Here is a 23,625-nt window from a genome sequence, read left to right as displayed (position 1 = left end):
GAAAGTATACATGTGTTGTAGAAAATGGGTGCCGCTGCGCCTTAAAATGTCACGTTTGTGTCTCAAATACAGAAACAAAGTAAAGATCACCATCGTTCCTCAGGATTACTTTAGATCAAAGCACCTGGTGGCTGCAGGTGAAACTCTACCTGTGGAGTGAGATGTTAGTTTGTTGATAAAAACACACATTAGAAGATCAGAGAATAAACCTGCCCGTCAGCTCCACGTGATGTTCGGCCGAGTTAAACTGCAGCGCTGCACGTCTGTGCCGTTAAACAGCGTGTGAATCAAAATGGCGGGAAGAAGCTGGATTGCAGCAATACACAAAAAGTCCTTTATTGTATTTTTTTGTCTTCTCACTTTTTTTTAATGATGGCAACTGATCACCTCTTTTTGTACAACAAAAGAACAGCTTTAAATGATTGAAAACCCAAAAAAATGCAAACATATCAAATAAAGTCAAAACCAATTCTGGATTCCGTTGTTTTGCTTTTTTTGTCCTGTGCCTCCTCCCGTCCTCGTCTGTTCTCAGTTTGGTTTGAACTCTTGGCACAAATGTGTGTCAGTCCAGTCCAACGCAGAGTTCTGGGTTTCAGTTCAGCTGTTTCTGTCTGGATGGAGGTCGGCTCCTGGTCCTGGGTCTGATTCTGTGTCCGGTCCGGTTCGGTCGAGGTCAGATGCGGGTGAGTTGGTGCCAGAGGCTGGACGGCAGGATGCTCTCCACCTTCTCCATGATGAAGTTCAGAGGAGCAAACAGCGTGCTGAGGAACTACAGGGGAGGAGAGAACTACAGTCACACAAACGGTAATGAGCCAGACGTCAGCACGAGCACGAGTTCATTCTTGACTCTGGAAAAAGTAGCTACACGATTATCTTAACCTAACCACTTTCAAGTTTCCTTTTTGTTTGTTTTCTTCTTTTTTCCCAAACAACCACAACCTACGCTCTTCACCAGACTAAAGGACGACCATGAAGAGTTGATACAGTTGAAAAGCTCAGGAAAAAAAAATCTAGTAAAAGGACCAAAGTTGGGACTGTTTTGTAACAAATCAATTGTTGATTGATTCTCTGTCAATTGTGTTGAAACCAAGGATGGGGCGAGGTTCACCGCCTTTCTGAACACACGGATAAAGGAATTAATGAGCTCAGGAACCTTTAAACAATAAAACTTTCATTTGATGCCAATGATTTAATTCTGTATTTAATGATGTTTTACACAGCGGCCCCACTTCTTTGGATTCAGGGTTGTAGACGTTTTAAATAATGTAAGAATAAAACTGGGCATACTGCACTGTTTTCCAGTTGTTTCCATTAAATCTACATTTCCACTTCATGCCTGACTGCGGCAGCCCTGCTTACGAGCACAGAGCTACTCATTGCCACCCTCGTCCTCAGGTGTGTTTTGGCAACAGCCAGTGAAGAGGAGATGGGGGGGGGGGGGAGTAATAGGGGCTCTACCAGAGCAACAGCAGGTCATAGAGGTCCTCACTCTGTAAGATGGCAGATAAAAGCCATGACAGAGAGAGAAGAGTCTGTCTGTGCCGCCCCGCTCTCTGCCTGCATGTAGTCGAGGTCGGCCTCACACATCGTATCGCACATCTCTGTTCCAGCTTCAAAGAGCACTTCAAAGTTAAGGAGTGTGTACCATGTGAGGTGTGTGGGGGCGACACAGAGACAGTACTGTAATCCAGTAGGTGGGGATGCACCGCTGATTCACCAGAAGTGTGTCAACACCGCATGAAGTGGATCATCGGCCACAACAAGCACACGCAATGATCCACATTTTCCCTATCTCAAGAGACTATCCGACATGAGGTTTTCTGTCTGATCAATGTAGTTAGTAGATGAGTTAGTTGGTAGCCTCAGCAACACGTTCATTAAAGGTGCAGTATGTAGTTTTTTTTTATTCCTAAATAAACTAAACAAATTCTTTGTTTTCATTTCTGAATAAACTGAATGAACAAACTGACCTTAAAGGAGAACACAATGTCATACTGTTCTGCTTTGTTTATATTTGGCGGACCCTGCCACCTTTTTAGCTTCAAACAGTGTTCTGGGACCTTATTTTCCTCTGAGAACATCTTGTTTATTCAGTTATGGAAACAATAAATATTTCTGAGTGTGGATTATTACCCCATTAATATTGTAAATATTACAATTCTGAGTTTTAATTCTTTCTTCAAAACTTCATGGTGCCCCTTTAACCATGAACAATGTCTAAAATAAACATGAAAAGTCTCTTTACATGGTGGTTTCAGATTAATTTATGAATGTACAAGTCATCCATGAACTTCAAACACACAGAATAAATAAAGGCAAACTTAAGAGTGGGTGACTGTGTGTGTGTGTGTGTGTGTGTGTGTGTGTGTGTGTGTGTGTATGTGTGTGTGTGTGGGGCGCTCCAGCTCTCAGCGGGTAGATGGTATCTGCTGATGATGTCACATCAGGGGGGAGAGATGAGCTCAACCACATTCCAGGTGAGCAGCTCAGCCTGCAGGGGGAGGGTGGAGGTTTTATGCTGTGTTTGGTACGGAGGCTGGAAGAGGACATTTAACCTCGGCATGTTCTGTCTGAACATCTGTCTTTGCTTTGATTCATTTTTTTTTGTTTGTTTGTTTTTAGTGTTTTCTGGTTTATATTTCTCATCTTTGCATTTTAGTTTTTTTAAGTACTATATAAACCAAGCTTCATTTATTAAGTTAATTTCAAAATCAACGATGAAACGTCTTCTAAACCTTAAAAAACGTCCGTCTTTGGTACAGTTGTAACCAGGTGTGGAGACGTTTCCGAGTGGCTGCAGGAGCCGACAAGCTCAACAACCTCAAACACATCAACTGCACTTGTCTAGTGGTTGATATAAAGCTCATCTATGCTCAACATTAGATAATAAAGATGGGGACGGAGCCTTCTGTCCGTACATATGCTTTCATTTCGTTCTTATTTCTGCACGTTATCTAAAAGCTTACGGATACCGACCAATGGAGCAGTACCCCTGGTAGTCATAGGGGGCAGTGTTGCAGTGTAGCCAATAGTTCAAGACTACTGAGACACAACTACAAGAAAATGAAGAACAAGTTTTAACATTTTAACATCCATGTCAACATGAAGTGCATAGATGTATGTTGGCAGTGACGGTTATTTTGTCTGAAGCGGGCTTTCTTTCGTACAGGGAGCATTAATTAACCTTTAGCCAACAATCTTCAAACAAGTGAAACAGCAAATTAAATAAAATTAGGTTTATTTAAGACAAAAAAAAAGTAAAAGTATGATTATTCAGTGGAACAAGCTGATGAATTTGTAGTCGAAGAGCTCTGACATGTTTAATCTGGATGTGGTGGTGGTAGAAGAAAAGGTCACAGAATCATTCAAATGTAATTAGTTTTACCACCGTGGAGCAGGTTTGGAGCGATCTGCTTGTTACATTATGTTACTGTGTGCAAAACAGACATTGGGACCAGAGGGGGGCACACAAAGGTCTGAGGAGTCACCGGAAATATTATTCAACCCAGCAGATTTTTATGGAAATCAAGCCATTAACTTTTAAGACCCCACGACATCAAACAAACTGATGAGTAAGAGAAAAGTTTGTGCCAGAGAAAAGGTCAGATTTGTTGCCATGATCGATTTTTGCAGCTTTAACCTGCAGCAAAAATCAAAGTTCTGTCTTGTCTCTTCGCTTCAAACTTTCCAAACAGGTGTGGCTGTGTGTGTGTGTGTGTGTGTGTGTGTGTGTGTGTGTGTGTGTGTGTGTGTGCGTGCGTGTTTGTGTACTCACAGCTTTAGCAAACACTCCCATGAGCTCGGGAAACTGGTGTGTGAGCAGAGCCAGCATGGCGGTGAAGGAGCAGAGACCGGCTGTGAAGAGGATGAAGAAGGGCAGCTCCTTCTTAGGGTAGACTGAAACCTCGTGAAACACTGCTTCCACGTGACACACACACACACACACACACACACACACACACACACACACAAACATAATGTTACTTTAGGGCAAAAAATGTACAACATACACCTCAGAATAGACTTTGTTTGTAGCTTTATTCATATTAGAGATGCACCGATCGATCGGCAACCGATCGCAATCTGCCGATAATGCCCCTATCGGTTTTGATCGGAGTTCTCAAAATAGATCAAATCAGGCCGATCAGATGACGTTTCAATATAGAGACAGTGCATTGACTGCATGCAGGGTGGGAATTTCACGGCGGCCATGGCCGCTGTTGCCCCGCACTTTGGCCTTGATGCAGCGTGAAAAAAAACTCATCGTACGGCCACAGTGGCCTCTGTGCCCCTGGCCCGGTCAGCGTAGCGGGCTTGCCTTTACTTACAGCCACCTGAGTGCACAGTAGTCACTCACAGTAACGAAACTTACAGCACAGAGAGCGAGCGCAGCCGGTTTTGACGTGATACGTAACTGACGTATATGGTAGGATTTAGTTTGGCAAAGTTGGAAATATATTCACAGATTCGCACTTCCCGGATCAATAACTCATAAGTAAAACCTTGTTAAAACACAAACGACGGAACTTTCCTACCGTAGTGAGGAAGACAACGAGCTAGAACCGTATTTTCATCTAAACGACCGTCTGGACATTAACTCTGGTCTGTATGGTCAGCCAGCTGTGAGACGAGGGCGCAGGGACCGTCTACAAAGTGCAGCACTGAAAAGAGAAACTACAAAAAATATTCAATAATTTCACTATTACTCAGAGTGTAGTGCCACCAAAATCACTCCACACATCCATGGTCTCCTGTTGTTATTCTACAATTTTTTGTTTGGAAAAAAATTAGCTTTGCCATAATTTTGGGGAATTTCTATTTGGAGAAATATTCAATAACACTAATATTCAGTGTGGTATCACAAAAATCACCTCACCCTAACCCTACTTAACAAAAACTACTTTCTAATGTAACTTTAACTTGATTTTGGTATTAAAAAATGTGTTAATACATAATCCATGTCTTATTATAAATTAGGATGTTATGGTATCAGTCTGAAAGGTAAATCAACAAATTTTACTCAGTGGCCTTTGTGCCCTGTCATGTGGCCTTGGTGCCCCTGAAAACAAAAGTGCAGGCCAAATGGACTTGCCCCTAAAATGACAAAATTCCCACCCTGACTGCATGCATTCCCACTAGTAATCTACAGTTACTCTATGTAAGCTGAGTCCAAGTTGTCTCTAAGAGAGTCTCTAGAGTGTGAAACATTGCACATTGCCTCAGCCTGCAATAAAACGGTGGTCAATTCATGATACTTTCTCATCTCCTAATTTTTATACTTAATAATACAATGTCAATGTTGTGTAAGAAGAATCATTAATTAAATATATGAAAGTTACACAAGACAACAATATAGAAGAATTTATGGATTTGACTACGTGATCGGTGATCGGCAATATCGGGATCGGCAGATACTGCTTTTGGTGATCGATGATCGGTGATCGGCCCCAAAAATCCTGATCGGTGCATCTCTAATTCATATCAAAGGTTATTTGTTTTTTGTTTGTTTTTTCAACAGAGTGAGAATATTTGTTTTCTTAAAATGTGTGAAACAGTAAAACAGTCATAATTTTTTTCTTCATGTGGAACCAAGTGAAAAGATTTGTTGTCAAGAGACCTTTTTTTTCCGTGTGTTTAACAGAATAATTTTTGTTTTTGTTGTCGTTTGTTGTCATCGTTTTTCTTTTTTCGTCTGTGGGACTGAGGTTTTTCTTTCGGTTCAGGAAAAAAGGGAAACTTTTCATGAAACTTTCCAGTGTGTGGAACAGAGTGAAGAAACCTTTTCTTTTCAACAGGACAGTAAGGCATTTTGGCAGTGCAACAGGCTGAGTGCTCGTAAAAAAGATGCTGGACACTGCGCCTTTTCTCTGGTCTGTTGCTCGCTCCTGATTGGGAACAAATTTGAAGAAGACGCTGGCGGTCGACTGGGCCCACCATCCCAAAGCATCAGTATTTGACAATTTTGGATTGAGACTTAAAAATCAACTATCTTAAAAAAAGGAGCTCTAATGTTTGACTGCACATGATGAATATAGATGCCTGAAGCATCAGTCAGCTGTCTCAGGGTTTATTATATCAAACTCTTCATCGGTTGTGCTTAAAGGAAGATTCTGAAGGCAGCAGTGTGGTCGTGTGCCAACAGCAGACATGTCTGCTCAGGTTACTGCTGACATACAGCTCTATACAGTCCAAACACATGTGGACCACACTGCTCCTGTATCAGAGGACACGACAGCAGCAGCTATCCTTGTTTAGACTTAAGTTGTAGAGTGTCTGTGAAAAAACGTGAATATTAATTCTTAGATTGAGGGTTTTGGTGAAAAAACAGTAATGAAATGTTTCACATACAACCACAGCACAGTGGGCCATCGCCTGTGGCTGGAAGCCAACTTAATCAAGTGAAGGTTCGAGTGTGAAGACAGACGAGCTGCTGAGCAGACAGCAGGACGACACACACTCACACCAGAGCTCAGCACTCTGTTGAGGAATTTGTCTCATCATGATAATTATTAATGTCAAATTTAACCACTCATTTTTTGTGCCAGGCATCATTAAGATTGGCATAATTATTCTTAATGAAAAGACCAAATTTACATCATCCTCATCAATATGGACACATTATCACACTTCGATGCTGCTGCAACTGCTAGAAATATTATAATAACTAGTTTGAACGATTCCCACAGGGTTTAATTATTAAGACTAAAATCGTAATAGGTACTCCCATGAAGTGAGCTGAATTCAGTTCTGTTTGCCAACACAAACTGAGCTCTTTTTCTTCCACCAACATAAATTGCTTGAGACTAAAAGTTTCAGTTTTTTGGGAAAGTCTTCAAATATAAACATATTTTGGTTTTCCACTAGTTTTTTTTGTGTTGTTCTTGTTTGGTTTTTGTCATTTAATATGCAGGTTCTCATTTAGGTTAGTGTGCATCCTTTGTGAGGTTTGATTGTAGAAGAAACAAAACTACACCCACTGATCTTAAAAGAATAAAGAGAGACCTGGTGAGCAGCGCTAACCAAATAATTAAAAAAAAGAACACACCCTTTGTGACAATTTATCTATTGAGACCAAAAGTGTTTACAATATTTCCTCTTTTAATTTTTAGTTAAAGTCAGAAAATAAAACAGACATTAACAGGACGATTTCCAACAGTATTTTAGAGCATCTGTAGAGCATATTGGACTGTAGTGATACACACTGCTTGTGTGTGTGTGTGTGTGTGTGTGTGTGTGTGTGTGTGTGTGCGTGTGTGTGTGTCAGGGCGGCTCTTACTGGGTAGCAGCTCTCTGTCGGCCGTCTCTGTGCAGATGGGGTAGGGATAGAAGAGGTGACCCTTCTCCAAAGGATATGGGATCATTCTGAATGCTGTAAACACACCAAACACACACAAAGTCCTGGTTTAAACAGACGGCTGATTACAGTCAATTCATAGTATTTCTGTTTGGAGTGAAACCTGTGATATGTAAGTGTAACTTTGTGTGTGTACTCACTGCCCTCCCAGGTGCAGTGCAGCAGGTTGAGCGCCCCCTCTACCCTTTTCCAGTGCTGCAGGTGGAAAAAGGCGTAGGCTATGGCCTCGCTGTCGCCTCTTTTCAGGATGTGTTCTGGAGGAAGAATCAGACTCTTCATCTCCAGCAGATACTGAGGAGAAGAAGGGAGGGAACAACGATGAGCAGGATTAACTGATGGCGTTCAAGCTGAATGTGACATTAATAATAAATAAAGTACAGCTGAGTGTGGAAACTCTCAAATATTGATTTCAATATTGTTCTTGAAAATCCACTCTGACTCTACCAGAAACAAATACAGATTTGTGTCCACAGGAAAAGTTCATGTTTCATGTTAACAGTTCAACACTTTCACTGGCTGGAAGCTGTGTTACATAGTTAGCATGTGATCACAGCAGGTCTGTAGTATTACAGGTACGGAGTCTCACTTTGGGGACGTGAGGGTTGAACTCCACCGCTCTGTGGATGGCTTCTACTGCGTTCATCTCTGCTGTGCTCAGCCCTCGCCTGGAGGCTGCCTCTGGAGAGAATCTACACACACACGCACATGTCAGCATTATGACTCGAGATTGCAAAGCACTATACGATCAAAGTGTTTTCAAAATGAAAATGACTCCCACAAGGCTGAATAAAGATGTTGAAATCCAGGCTGCTCACATGTCACGAACTAGCTGCTCTGTGCAAGAACATCACATAAACCCCTCACGTACAGAAGAAAAAGATCAAGTGAGGGAACACTTGAGCACACTTAGATTAACATGCATGTGAGGGAAAGAGCAGGAGCAGACTCCAGTACATCACCAACAGTGCGCTGTTTTTGTTTGCTTTAGTGTGTATTTTTTTGTGTGTGTGTAAGATAATAGAGTGCTGCAGGGATGAGTAGTTAGCACCGTCCTGTTATCCTGGACAAAAAGCCAAATTAATTTTTGAATTGGATTTTGGATTATTGTAGAAAATAACCTCCACGGCAAACCCAAGGTTTTGACACCTAAGTGTTTTGTTCAGCAGGATAATCCTCACAGATGAGCACCACTTTTATAGTTTTTGAAGCATAAATTAAAACTGCAGGAAGTAAAAAGCTAACGTTAGGCTATAAACGATGTACTTTGTAGTTAGATGACTTCAATGTTACCACCACCAAATTGCCTACTACACTACAATATACACATTTGGATCAAACATGATCAATCTATAAGTTAGAAAGTAAGAGTGAGAATAGTTTGCAGCTAAAGTTGGCCTGTAAAGACAGACTACTGAGTTGATGCACCTCTGTGTCTCATTAGAGTGTTAGCATCCATGACGTTGTAGCATCCTCCTTTCTAAAGACACGTACACGCTTTTTAATTAACAAGTGTTTGTATGTCATAGCACAAAGCATAAAAATCTCTAAAGCTTGTTTCAGCTATTTACCCACAATTCCATACAAGTTAACCAGAAGAAAAATGGTTACTTATTTCCAGGTGTAAAACTTATTCCTGTAGCACTCTATGGATTTAATGAACAGAAAGGGCACGTAAAAGAAGAGCTTTAAAACCAAATCAAGGACGTTGATGCAGTAAAACATTAAATATATTTTCTTTGCGCTGTTTTCAGTTGAGTATATGTCAAAAGGGATTAGCAAATAAATACATTCTGTATAATTTATGTTTTACAGCGTCCCAGCTTTATTGGAATCAGGGTTGCACGTATACTAAATGGGCACATAGGAATAAAAAAACTGTCTCTTTCTTTGCTTTTATCTGTGCACCACCAGTATAACTGTACATGTACAGAAACACTCACTTCTCACAATACTGATCCACCCGGAGGGCAGCCCTGTACCAAAGAGCACAATCACTGCTAACCCACAGTTACTACACCATGGTTCAGTCCTATTCTCTGGCTCACACTAACCACGTCCCCCGGGCTATTTTCAGCTCTATTTTAACCTCTTAAATAGCAGAGCAGGTATGTAGAGCCCCCGGCCCGTATGAGCTTTGTAACCGAAGAAAAGAGGTACTCACTTGTCTGATACCGCCCTGGCTTTGAGCAAAGCTGCTGTGTAGCATATTGTTGCAGATTTGGGTAAGCTAATATCTGTGGAGGAGACACAAAGCAGAGAGAGGGGAGGGGGTGTTTAGTGAACATAGAAAAAGTTTGTAATTACAGGTGATAGCTGTGAGGGGGCGGGGGGGCTGCGTTTAATAACCCTGCAGCTGCCTGGAGAGGTTTGTGAGTGAAGATGATGAGTTTGGGTTTCAAAGCTTTGGGGCTGTTTTGTTATCAAGTCTTATTTTTTACTCTAACAGTTAGGTGTGAACTGGCTTTTTTCAATGATACACAGCTCTAAGATAAAAGAACAAAAAGATCATGTAACTGTTTTTGTGTAATGACACCTGCTGTATATAATACATCCTGAAGGATCTACAGTGTATATCCACATGTGGGTTGGTATTAGGGCTGCAAATAACAACTGTACTTTTGATTAGTCAGAAAATTGGAAATATGCACATCAATAATTCTGAAACAAAGTCAAGGTGATGTCTTCAAATTGCTTGTTGTGTCTGACCAACAGTACAAAACCCAAAGATAAGACTTACTATCACATGTAAAAGCAGAAAACTGAAAATGTTTGGCATTTAATTTTGAAAAATGACTTAAAAAATAATTTATCATGAAAATAGTTTGATTAATTTCCTGCCAGTTGACTGACTTAGTAATATGATAATTGTTTCAGTTTTAGTTGATAGACAAAGTTTTCAGGATATTTAAAGACATGTTAACACATGAAGCTAAATAGTTTCACACAAACAGGTCATGTTGGCTGGGTTCATGTTCTGGTTAACGTCATATTAAGTAAACAGGTGTCATGTCAGTCTTATACACACCTTTTCAAAGACAGTCTACGTTTCTGATTACTACACAATCACTAAAAGTGCATTTCGAATATTACAAGTTAATATATGAATATATAAAATATTTAGCATCTCTCATCTTTAAGTACATGTTCAAAAGGAAATTACTGTTCTACTTGTAAGTTAAACATCTCAGATTTTTGGAGCTGTAGGGGACTTAATAACTGGGTTTTTCTCAGGTGAAAGGACAATAACTTCTGCTTTAATGAACACTAGACTGGCACCAGGATCAATTTATATTCTAATGAGATAAATGTACACACAATCACTCAACAGAGTGGCTTTAATGTTTAATTACTCATTAAGTAATTGCAAAGTACCACTTTGTCCCTGCAATCATTGGCAGTGAGAGGAGGCTCTGGTAGAAATAGCTTTGGATTTGGTTGTGTATGACGATATCAATATAATATACAACATAAAAGTGTGCGGGTGTGTGTGGGCGCGGGCTCGTCATGTCTCACCGTCATATTTGGCCAAAACGGCCTGGACGTCGGCGTAGTTCTGGAGCTCTAGTAGCGACTCCAGCAGGTTCTCGTGGATGTTGAACATACTGAGGAGAGGGAACTCCTTCATTAACTGGAAAACACACAACTGTTGTTACATGTAATACCGGACAGGGGGCGACACATGCACACATGTCAGCAGACAAGAGCTTTGGGTTCATCACTATGCAGTTAGACTTTCAACCTTGAAACCTTGAATTGAATGTTGAAAATGAAAACTTTCATGTGGCTTTGTGTGTTTTTTCAGACCCTGGTGATTAAACTGGAGCCTCTGAAACTTCAAAAATCAAAGAACAACTTCCTCTCAGTCTGTGTGTCTTTGTGTGTCTGTGTGTGTGTGTGTGTGTGTGTGTGTGTGTGTGTGTGTGTGAGTGTGAGTGTGAGTGTGTGTGTGTGTGTGTGTGTGTGTGTTCTGGCAGTGTACTTACATCTCTCATCATTTTAACTGCTTCTCGTGTTCGGCCAAGCTTTCTGGAGCACATGGCCAGTCTTCTCTTTATGTACACCAATACGTTGGTGTCTCTTCCTGGTGGGGACATGCACACATACAATGTAACACAGATATTTCAGTTTAAACCCTTAATATCTCTAACTGCTATTTATTTCTTTAAAGAATAAAATGAAGAGCAGCTTTCCTGCTGCAATTTGACATTTTTAAAATAATTCTATTTGCATCAAGGAGATATGCAGATAAATATTATTGATTATTACTGATTATTAGCAGTATTGATCCTGAGTGGATTATACTCACTGTGCTGGGCTTCATACTGTGTACCATGATGTTGGAGCTGTTGGCTGCGGCGATAGCAGCCCTCTCCAGCTTTTAGCGCCTGTTTAAACAAACGTTCAGCCTCCATGATGGTTGTAGCTTCTTCCTCTGCCAGCAGAATGTATGCTGTTGCACAACTACAGGAGTAGATACGAGGAGGGTAAAAGGATCTGTTAGTAAGGAAATTACAACTACTACTAATACTACTACTTACAAGGACTAACGTCACATGGATTTTCACAAACTCAGTACACTGTGTGCCTTGTTTGTCTACACAGCGTGGTGTCTCGGTGCTATAAAACAGCTTTTATGCCTCATGTATTTGAGAGCAGCATGTGACAGATTACTGATCAAGGCAGTCATCTGAGTCAATCTGCTGTCAAGGCCTTGATAAGAGCTGAGAGGGACACACAACGCTGCCACAGTTCCTCTGCACAGCCTTTGCAGTCACACATGCTCCTAAAAATACCCATAAACTGCCATGAAAACGCGTTAAGTTGCTTCTCCTATGAATGACGCAGATACCCAGATGCGATACATCATCACTCCCACCAGCATAAACTGGTTTCTAATTTTTCAATTCGTATCGCACTGAAATCTGCTGACCTAAAAAAACCCCCACTGTTTACTTCTGTTAAAGTATTCCAGCTTCCAGCGTTCCTTTCCTCCTTTATGACAGTAAACTGAACATGGATTGTTGACAAGACATTTGAGGACGTCATCTTGGGCTTTGGAGAAACAATGTTTAACATTTTCCACCATTTTCTGGCATTTTATAGACCAAACAACTAACTGATTAATTGGAAGACATAATCTAAAATTAGTGTTAGTTGCAAGTCTGTTTGGGATTATGGAATAAAATAATGGGTATGACTCAATTCTGCTTGAATTTTATAATTTTAAACAAAGATTTGAAAACAGGTATTAGAAAGTGTAATTGCAAACGTGAGATTAAGTTTGCAATAAGAGATAGTAAAATATTTACATTTAATATAAAATTATTTTTATTTTCCCCCAACTTTCAAGTTTTTGCTTTTTACTGTTAATACCTTTGCCTCTCCAGATGCTGAACAACCCCTTGAATCCAAGAATCTTAGAAGAAATCCTTCTTCTATTAAACTGCTCACATCCAAATTAAAGTCAAAGACTCTGACGAGCGGTCAGCTAAAGACATTACTCGATTTGAAAGGGTCGCAAACAAAACAAAAAACAACATAGAAAGAAAATAATAAGCCATTTCATTGTGTCTTTGATATTAGACCAGAGTGCCAATGAGTGATGTACCTTCCCTCCATGTCTTGTCAAAATCCCAACAAATATGTACCAGTTTGACCAATTATCATGACAGCTTGAGACCTAAAGACGACCTGGTTTGGGACAATCAGCAGAGAGGATCTGGCTGAGTAAAACTGGATTAAAATGGCAAAAAACCTGCTGCTGTGCCCTCGAACAAGTTCCCATTTAAACACATTTCTCCTCTGCTGGTCAGTGATAAATGATTTTATTGAACTTCATGAATATAAAGCAGGTCACAGGTGGAAAATGAGGACAAAAATCAATCTGTGTTTTCTGGATGAATAAAAGTTTATAACAGGAAAATTAAATATTTATGGAGCATTTTCAATCATTGTGACAAGAACATTGTTTCTGAATTTCCAATTTTACATGTCATATACTCCAAGGAATGGCTGATTGTTTTACTGAATATCAACATTATGATTAATAATCACCATTATTAGCACAGACGATTTGACAGACATATTCATATTACTGTACTTTCATCCACACTGCTTATCTCGAAGCAGACACTTGTGAAATAGTCATATCAAATCCCATTTACACCTGTTTTTTTTAAATGAGATCTGTAAATAGACACACTATCCTGATAATAGACAATCTGTTTCTGCATTCTTCTATGTAATTTGAGTTGGCTGCAAATCAATAAAATCAAAGTGTTTTGTGAAAATGTATAAATTGAACGTTTGCTACCACATACTCTTAATTATTTGTCACCTCTTGTAAATTTGGCAAATATAATAGGTTAGTAATTCCTTTGTTTTCGTAAAAAGTGTTTAAAAAGTGTTTTTTTCTTGCATTATTTGGTGCCTTCATTGCATGGAATAGATGTATTATCCTTAACTAGAGGTGTGTCTCTTTCTGCATTTTCACTTGTTGCTCTCTAAATTTGGACAATCGATATTTTATGTAAGCTATACACAAATATCTGCATTAATGTATGTTGTGTACAAATGCCAGCATGCTGTACTGGCTCATTTAGACCCAGGTAAGATCCCAAACACAGTCTGATTCAGATCACCTCCAGATTTGGTCAGACATGTCAGATCATGATTCATTTATACCTTGCATTAAAGTGTGTAAATGTTAGTATTTTAAAATGGTATTACTGTTGGTGCCGCTGTTGCAACGACAACTGTATCATTCCTCAGAGCATCACCTCCCAAAACACAGGACAAAAGTTTATTCATTCATTTAGGTTATAATGTATACATGAAAACCAACAGAAATGGTGCCAAGCTGCCAGCCTGACATCACCAGTCAGCCCTCATTTTCTCGGGAGATTTTGTTCCCACTGGCAGACAAATTTGCTCAGTGAAAGCAAGTATACAGGGAACCAATATAAGCGCAGATGGTGTCATTACACTAAGTAATCAACATTTACTTCATGATGAAAAACATTAAAGCAGAAAACGTGCAGACTGCAACTTTAACATTTTAGTTTAGTTTAGCATTTTTCCTTATCAGGATAGCATGTCCTCATACGGATCAAACTTTAATACCAGGTGTGAATGGGATCAAAGAGAGGAAGATGAAGAGAAAGCGGACTCACTCTTCGAGCTCCAGAGCTTCATGTGCTGCAGAGATGCGAGCCTGTGGATTCCTCTCTCTCCATGCCTTCTGCATAACTGCCACCAAACAAGCACACAAGAACAAAAATCTTTAATAAGTCCAAGGAGTCACATTACCACCTGTGCACATACACCCAGATGCATGTACTGTAAATGCATGAGTGAGCGTTTACTTACTTGCATCTGCAGGCCGGAGATGGTCTGAGTCGCAGGTAAAGAAGGTTTGATGGTCTTGTGCTGACAGGTTCATATCGTAGTATGTCAGCGGCTCTCGACCTGTTACCCACGTATACCTGAACACCAGCACAGAGACACATTCATAATTAGAAACCGACTAAGTGTTCAAACACAGGATGATGTGAAGAATTATAGTATCGCAGTGACGGGCAAAAGAGGGAATGAGGTATAAGTAAGATGTGGGAAGTGGTTCAGATGACTGTAAATAAGTCATGGGATGCGCTGACTTAATGGGAATTGTACTTGACTTGGGTTGGCTGAAGTTAAGAGCCAGAGAGCTCAGCATGTGGGTTGATAAGTAGAGAAAACGACAGGATAATTAGAACACGAGAAATATATAAGAGGAGGATGACTCAATGGAAGAAACAGCAGGCGGACACATCAAAGAGAGAATAAAGGAGGAGTGACTGAAAATAGAAACTGATGACAAGAAAAAATAATCTCAAAGAGGAATGAAAGACTGGGGGGGGGGTCTGAGGAAAAAACTAAATGAAACAAGACAGAAAATAAATGTACTGTAACTGAGGGGGAAATGCCAAACAGATGACAGAATGTAAGGTGGAAGAAAGTGACGAGAGAAAAAGAAATAGCCCAATAAATACAAATAAGATGGTAAAAAAGGCAGAGGAGCAAACTTGACACTGATTAGGAACACAAACAAAAGAGAAGAGAGAAGAGAAGTGTTCCTGAAGCCCTAGACAGAGTCATGTAGCTGCCGTCACTCACCGATTATATTCGGCTCCACGAAATAAATTCAGCGGATTTCTCCATACTTTACATTCTGCGGGAGGGAGACAGAAAGAGAACAACACTGATGATGAGTGTCAAGGGTAAAGTCGACACTGAGCCTCCTCTGCGCACTTCAAAGGGCTCGACTGTGCATTCTGCCATCCAGCCTGCAGCCCCATGACTGGCACATCGACCTGTCTGAGAGCACGGCTGACAGGGAAAAGGCCTTCAAAGTCCTCAGTGACCAAACATGCTTCTGCAGAAGCTCCCAGAAAACAGTCGAGAGCCTTTGTTTTGGCTAAGAGCACTGAAAAGATAAATGTAGGATTTTATAATACGGAGCTATGAAATGTTGATACCAAAACTACTCTTGGACCTGTTTCATAGTTCAAGTTTCATAGCAGACAGGAAACTTCTGGTAAATACACAAATCAAAATCAGTTAATTCATCATGAGGCACAAAGGCACTGTTAGCAGCTTTGGCTTGAGGGGATTTTTCTAACAGAAACCTTGTGTTATGTATGAAGGGTGGAGAGTTTTTACAACCTGAAGCAGGAAGGTGGACACAATCCAGATTCACTGTGGATGCAGGATGTTTTAGAGTTCACAGGTCAGAATCAATCATTCAATCAATCGTTCTTTTTTTAAATCTGTCCCTCTCCAGTCATCAATCTATAAAGTAGCGCAATACTAAACTGCTGCTTTATACAATTAACGTGACTATTAGTGTTGTCACACAATAATTTTCTTTTTCATAATGTTTGTATCACTTTATTAAATGTTTCATCTATAAAATGTCACAAAATAATTCAAAGAGTCCATGTAGAGCTGAAGGCGACATCTCTGTGCTGCTTGTTTTGTCGACCAACAGTCCGAAATCCCATAAATATAAATCTTACATGATAAAAAAAACAGCTACAGTGAAGATTTCAGATTCAAAAAGGGTGTAAACAACATCTCTTCCAATTAGTTTGGGATCTGGGATCTTGGAATTACGCTGGATGAGCTATATGGAGGCATTTTGTGTTTTATTTTTTCATTTTTTTTTCTACTTTTTTAAAACAAGTCATCATCTACGTAACTTGTTCAGGAGAATGCAGCAATGTTGTTTTGCTGTGAAGTTCAAGAAATGTAGAAGCGGGAGTAGCTAATGACTGGATTTAAATTTTTAGGTAAACTTCATGCTTTAAATCAGTTACAATGACCCTTGAAGGAATGAGAACAGAAGTGTTTTTTGTTTATACATCACTGCTTTCACAAAATATAATGTCCTACAGACATGAATCTTGATAGAACTTGTTATACATATGTATATTCTTAAACCTTAATATGGCAGAATTTAATAACTTGGATAAGCAAGTGTACACAGTATGATAACCATCTGTTTTGCGGAGTATACCGCTGCTACCCTTGTCAATATCATTCCAAGGCTAAACCATGTTTACTCTACAAGGTAGAAAAGCCACTAAAGCCACTTAAGCCCACCACTAAAAGTGAAGAATCTTCAAGACATTTGAAACCACGTCACAATCTATTCAGCCGACAAACACCTACTGAATTCATTCTGTAATAAAAAAAAATTTATTTCAAGTGCAGAGCCAGACTTTTCAATCAAGTGACTTCTGTTGTAACAAAGACAAATAATGTGTTACACCCCGCAACTCTGATTTCAATGGAGGGATTTACACAGAGAAGATTATTAGCCAGAAAACTGAGGATTAGCACAGTCCAAATAATTAGACTGCCTTTCTTCTCTCGATCATGGCTTGTTGATTTAATAGCTCACATAATCCTACTTAAGTCAAAGTTGTTTGGCTGAAAACAAAATCCGGCTGCATCATGCCTCCGTGAAGGCTTCGACAACAGGATCCTTCTGAACCAACATGTGGATATGATACTGATCAGTCGAGGTTAGACATGAGCAGGTGGAGGCATTTAATGTGTGCTAAATTATAGATGTATATGTAGAATAAATGTTTTCTTTTATCACCCACACTGGAACTAAAAGAATTATTCAGCACTAAGATATTTCCTCATTTGAAATGACTGAATTTCCATGGGGGGCAAATACACATTCAAAGGATTAACTATGATCAAAGCCTCACTGATGGAGAACAGAAGCCAAGAGGCCACTAAGCAGAGCTCACAGAGCCACCGTGGAGAACGTTGCTGAAGATACTTGAATTTTTTTGACTGTAGTTCAACAAGTGCACTGTCAGGGCTGGAGGTCTGATTCACTGTGTAACTCAACATGCCAAGTATGGCACTGAGTGTGTAGAAAATCCTCTTTAAAACAGAAAAGACAAAACATGGACATTGTGCTATTGCTTTTCTGTACTTGATTTTCTCTTATTTCTTGTTTTGGGGATGGAAATGGCATCAGAATCCAAAAAACAGTATTTACCACACAGTTAGGGCTGCCACTAAATATGATCAATAAGTATGCTGACTAATTTCCTGATAAAATGTGCGACATGTAAGAATATCATTGAATTCAATCCAAAAATTGTGCAGAAATAACCATGTATTGAGTTATGGAGATATCCACTTAAGATAGCATGTTAAGCAGCTAACCACTGCCTAAAAAAAAACTTTCTTCCAGTGGTCTAAATCTCCTGTTCTCATGGTGTGAATGCCAGAACTCATCTAGTAGCCTGGCTAGCTGCATGGCTGACAACATAGCAGTAGCTACGGTCCTGGATGCATAAGCAGAATACGCAAATATTTGACACTTTTGCTTGACAACTTGAACAAAACAATTAATCCATTATAGATATAGTTAGCCTAATTTTAATCCGATCGACAAATCAATTAATCAACTAATCATTGCACTTCTACAAACAGTTATAAAGGAATTTTGGTTTTTGCAACTGTTGATCCAGTAAATCATTTCAAAAGGTTATGCAATTCAGTTAAAGTACAGGCTGTACATAACCATGTACTAATACTGCATGTGCAGGAATATATATACACCTACTATGCAGCAAAAAGGCTGCAAGTATGTTTGAGACTGTGTCTGATAATGAAAATACTACAATAGATTTTGCAGTGTTTGTAAAGTTGTATTAAAGGAGCCAGGGGAAGTGTCATCAAGAGACAAATCCTGTAGCAACACTCCGTGAAAGATGTATTTACTGATTCACAGCTGGAAGTTACACAATAACATAAAACTCATCTTGAAGCAGCATCTCAAATAAACAGTCTCTAGTTAAGTGTCAATGTACCAACTCCACAAAGTGTCAAAGGATGACATTATCAATTCAACGATGTCTCTGTGTTGCATTTCAGTTTTAATAGTCGTCTACTTCTGCAGTCCTAAAAGTATTTTGGTAGCAGATCTATACAAAGCCTCTACCAAAACGCCACATTAAAATCAATGCTTTCCTCGCATTCAGCAGAGCAGTGGGATCTTATATCAGTACAGAAGAAAAATTGCTTTGACATTTTACAACATCTTGGCTATTTAATTCTCCTTTTTGAGGTTAACATAGCAGAACCAAACTAAAGGGCTCTGTATTACTGCAACAGCAGCCTGCAAAGAAATGAGAACTAGAGTGGAAAAGCTGAAGTGAGCAGGGACTCAAAGTCAGCCCTTTGCAGCAGTTAAATAAATAGCTGGTGGTGATGATGATGACCATCACAAGAGCCATGATTAACATTAACATTTAAGGGATACATTTTTCTGTTTATGTTGTTCTTGTGTTTGTGTTGCGACATTTGCGCCATATTTGTTGACCATTATTACGATGACAAACTATAACAGAAAAGGTTAATGGTGCACTACGTAGATTTGCGTACGTGAAAATCTTCACTGTTGATGTTTATGAGTGAAGAATCTGAATAAACAAACTCTCCATAAATGACAAGACAATTTCACATGTTTTGACTCTGTTTTTCATTCAATGGATCCTTCAAAGTAAGCGACCTTTAGAGCTTAAAAATTGGGGACCTTCATCCACTCTGAGGACGGCTCTGTTATTTAGTTATGACAATATATCAAATAGCTATTTCTACATTTGTATCATTACCTAATCTATGGTACCAAAAACTACATAGTGCACAGATATCAAGGTAAAACAACAGCATTGAAACATTTTTCCTGGCACAATTCTTAGTGTTGCAAACCCCCATCAACATTTTCTTGATCTTATGGAGACAAACTTTACAATCAATTGGCCCACCTCCTGTACACTGAAGCCGTCTTTACATGTTTTTACTAATATTTACTTGACTATGATGTCTAATAACAAAGCAGAGCTTTGTTTCTGATCTGTTGCCAGGGTAGTGCTCTCAAAATCAAGGACTGCCTTGCATTTTCCACTGATGCGTCACAGAGCATTATAAGGTGCTCTTATGTCTATGCAGGATATTCCACCCATCAGCTCTTACCGGACACACTTTGTCGATTGGAATCGGCCTCCCCATTACTGGTGTTGGGGTTGCTGGGGGAGCTGCTGTCCACACCGCCCAGCAGGGGGCGCAGGTGGCTCACAGACACCTGCTCTATGAAGGAGGTCCCGTATTTCCTGAAATACCACCACTCAAATATCTGAGAGAGAAACAGAGACAGAAAGAGATTTTTTTTTTTTTTAAGTTAATATGACACTTATTCCACGAAGGCCACAGAAAGGATTGACTGAGTTCAAAAAATCATAATTAACATTTCTCTTAACTAATATATCATTTCCAGGCCCAATGACGATATCAATATTATGAGTAAAACATTTTGAGTAGAACATCTGCATTAGCTCTACTCTTAAACCAGCATTTTATTTCAGTCTTTACAAAAGTACTGCAGACCAGTAAGTCTATTAAACAAAGGTAGTAGACCTAAAAGTTCCAGCCACTTTCAATGTTTACCAGCTAATCAGATTTTTCTGATTAAACAAGATGTTAATATAAAGACAATTACTGGCCAGCACATAACTGAGAAAAATACTTTGTCAGCTAAAGAACTTTAGTTGTGCTTAGCTATTCCCTATCTGCTTTCCATTTTAATCAGAATGTGGACTAAGCTATTCCGGTGATTAACACTGTCTGCATCAGTGGGTCTCAGCCTTGTGCCACAAAGGCCCAAGAGTGTGCTTCTTCTGAATTTTTCCAATTACTACCCTCAGCTAGAGAAGAGGAACAAATCAGTAAAACCTGCAGTTTAGTTGGACTGAAAATCTGCAGACTGTTGGATCATGATGACACGTCTGAGATGAGGAGAGAGGATCGTACATTAATCTGCATGTTAAAGTGCCTCTGAGTGGGACTCTGGACCACAGGCACCTCCTGATGGCAGCTGCACTGTCATCAGTACTGCTTTAGTGTGCTGTATACAGTAAGTGCATGCCATTTACCTTTATGACTTACCCCTGTACTTGCTTTGTGCACCACTCTCCTTGAAGCATTTGTCAAACCAAGTTGTACACACTACTTTCAAACAACATCTGTCCTGTCATCCTTCAACCATATGTGAAGGTTGCTGAAAGCTGTGGAGCTTCACAAACACATAAAGAGATACTCTCTGTATCTTGACAATTACCATCTAATTGCTTTTTAGCAAGCCACAACCAGCTGCTCTGTGGAGCTGTTCACTGGCAAACAGCATAAGACTGTGACTATAAATATTAAAGGAAAAGTTCCCCTAAAAAGAGAAAGACTCAGAAATTACATACTCACCCCGAGGCTGACAGATAATAATGTCTTTTCTCGGGGATTGCAGAGATTTCAATTTTATTTGTGTTCCAGATATAATTTATTGATGAGAAGAGGGTTTACTTGTAGAGGAAACTGGAACCGAACTAAACTGATTACACTGCCAAAGATCCTTGATTCAATTATTTGAGAAGAGGGTTTACTCCAGACTGGTTTGAGACATCAAACTTTGTAACAAACAGAATTTTGTTGTTTATTGTCAAATCACCAACGGGTGTTGAACTCTGGAGTCTTTATTTTTGGTGCATAATATTTGAACTTGTCTAACCCTAACCTGCAAATAGCACCAGAATGAAGTCAACCTGTTACTGTGAAATACCGCCCTCTTTTTAAAAAAGACCAAGAAAGTGTAAATGACATAAAAGGGCATTAAAGTCGAAAGTTCGTGCTGATTTTTCTTTTTTTTTTTTTTATCAACTCGTGACACCCACAAAATACATTTTCATTTCTGGGTAAAATGTTTCTTTAAACAAGAATGTTGCTCAAAACTTAAGGGTTTGAAAATATACTAATACCAGAGCCTCTTATGGTTAGAGTTTTAATGACTGAGAATCAGAGCTACAGCATTTTACCAAATGTAGAGACAAACATCTGACAAAGCTCTTACACTCGGCCTTGGCTTGAGGGAGGAAGTGATATCAAATTCTGATGGAGGTTATCGAGAACTCTTCAGAGGAAATCTACCGAATCCGTACATAAACATCTATTCCAATTACAGAGAAAAGACCAGTATCGCTTCATGAAACTAGTTGGCTTCCACATTTCGTACTCAACTCAGAGCATGTGCAACAGCTTTTCTAAGCAGCCTCACATATTGGCCAATAGTCCGCAGGGAAGAGAGAGAGAGCGAGTTAATTAAGAGAAGAGCTATTTTAAAATACAGACCAAACACTGTTGCACAGTTGGCCATCTCTGTGAAGAACTTGAAAGAGAGATAAAATACCTACATAAGTAGGAATAACCTCGCCAACAGTTCTATTACATTGCTTCTTTGTTTATTCTATCCATTTTTGAAAAATGATGTAAGACGGCAAGAAACTCTTTGCCAGGCTGTAGATTGAGGGATAGATGCAACAAAAAAACACATCTCAGAAATGCTGTATACCACTAACGCAACACCTTTACCCCATTTTGGCTTCTCTGGAGTAGCTGAGGGAGAAGTGCCTTGTGCAGGGACAGTTCAGTGCACAGCAGGGATGCAACTAATGATTATTATAAATTAAAGATGTTGATTATTTTCTCAATTAATATATTGTTGTTGTTGTTTGTTCTATAAAATACCAGAAAATGGTGTAAGAATGTTCCCAAATCCCAAGATGAGGATGATGAATTGCTTTGTCCAAAACCGAAAAGATATTTAGTTTGCTGTCATGGAGGAGAAAAGAAACCTGCAAATAATCATATTTAAGAAACTGAAATTTTGAATTTTTTTAAAAATAAACCCCAAAATACATTCACTTTTGTTTGAAAAGCACTAAAATCATTTAAAGTGTCTTGCATGGTGTCATGGGCTGGAAAGATATAAAGTGACAGTGCCAAATGCTGCCTCTTTCTTTTGCGGGTCATCTTAACAACCAAATGAGTATAGATTTCCTCTCTCCTCAGCACCTCGTGGCCTCTGAACCTCTGATTATAGTCCGAACAAATTACATCCTGGGCTCATCAAGTCACCTGGGGAGCAATCTATGAAAATTAATTTTCTCTTTCTAACATTATGAATGAGAATGTCAAGTATGAGTGCACAGTCATCAACCTTAAGATGTGATTTTTAAACAAAGCTGATGCACCAGAACAACGTGCAATGAGTATGACAGTATAACTTAAAGTTAAGTAAGTTTCTTACCAATATGAGTCCTGAAATGAGGGAGGAAGTGCCCGTCAGAGCCACGTAAAACTTGGGTGTCAAGGTGTTGAGAAACATGCTTACTGCAAAGGAGACACAAACAGAAGAAAGGGTTAGAGCTTACAATTAGATACTAAAAAACCTTTTTCCACACCAACAGAGAATACATGAGAAAAGATATTTGTAGATTCAAATGCTGTGTGTCTGTATGAAACTGGGTCATGTCTGCACGGAGAGAAACATCAAAGAGACTCAGAGGATTCAAGGACATTTATGATTCCAAGACATGAAACGTTTCATGCTTAAACACGTCATCCACATGCAGGCTTTGGCATTTCCCAGAGAGCCCTGCTGCTCAGATGTGAAATTACACAACACCAGGGGACCAGGGTAAGCCTTACTACAGAGTGAAGGTGCACTCTGGGTAGGAAACGGAAACTGAGCTTAAAGCACATGTGAAGAAAGTAGTATAAAGCCTTTTGTGGCTCCAGAGGAAGCTGCATGTAATCAGAAAAATTGCCTCTGGTGATTTCATCAGTGGCTACCTTGCATTGCTGGTAATGTAGCC

At 39.5% G+C, this 23,625-nt stretch overlaps 1 protein-coding gene across 10 annotated transcripts in view; it reads right to left on the bottom strand.

Annotated features, from left to right (window-relative positions):
* Positions 1 to 311: 311 nt before the first annotated feature.
* LOC115586524 (suppressor of tumorigenicity 7 protein homolog) overlaps positions 312 to 23,625 on the bottom strand; it is a 61,598-nt gene continuing 38,284 nt past the window's right edge. For 7 of the 10 annotated variants that reach the window (XM_030425650.1, XM_030425651.1, XM_030425652.1 and 4 more), the window contains 14 exons: positions 23,058 to 23,140; positions 19,901 to 20,060; positions 15,509 to 15,563; positions 14,723 to 14,838; positions 14,527 to 14,602; positions 11,661 to 11,815; positions 11,338 to 11,435; positions 10,868 to 10,997; positions 9,516 to 9,588; positions 7,941 to 8,043; positions 7,495 to 7,645; positions 7,277 to 7,369; positions 3,776 to 3,918; positions 312 to 769 (listed from right to left, as the gene is read on the bottom strand). In XM_030425650.1, coding sequence (XP_030281510.1) covers positions 674 to 769; positions 3,776 to 3,918; positions 7,277 to 7,369; positions 7,495 to 7,645; positions 7,941 to 8,043; positions 9,516 to 9,588; positions 10,868 to 10,997; positions 11,338 to 11,435; positions 11,661 to 11,815; positions 14,527 to 14,602; positions 14,723 to 14,838; positions 15,509 to 15,563; positions 19,901 to 20,060; positions 23,058 to 23,140 — 1,532 coding nt within the window. In that variant the 3' untranslated portion in view covers positions 312 to 673. The remainder of the gene's footprint in view (positions 770 to 3,775; positions 3,919 to 7,276; positions 7,370 to 7,494; positions 7,646 to 7,940; positions 8,044 to 9,515; positions 9,589 to 10,867; positions 10,998 to 11,337; positions 11,436 to 11,660; positions 11,816 to 14,526; positions 14,603 to 14,722; positions 14,839 to 15,508; positions 15,564 to 19,900; positions 20,061 to 23,057; positions 23,141 to 23,625) is intronic. The other 3 variants (XM_030425653.1, XM_030425655.1, XM_030425654.1) reach the window with 3 other exon arrangements.

The sequence above is a fragment of the Sparus aurata genome, chromosome 8 (genome assembly GCF_900880675.1).
Source record: "Sparus aurata chromosome 8, fSpaAur1.1, whole genome shotgun sequence".
Lineage (NCBI taxonomy): Eukaryota > Metazoa > Chordata > Actinopteri > Spariformes > Sparidae > Sparus > Sparus aurata.
The sequence above is the reverse complement of the archived record's forward strand: the minus strand, read 5'-3'. Positions and strand labels throughout refer to the sequence as shown.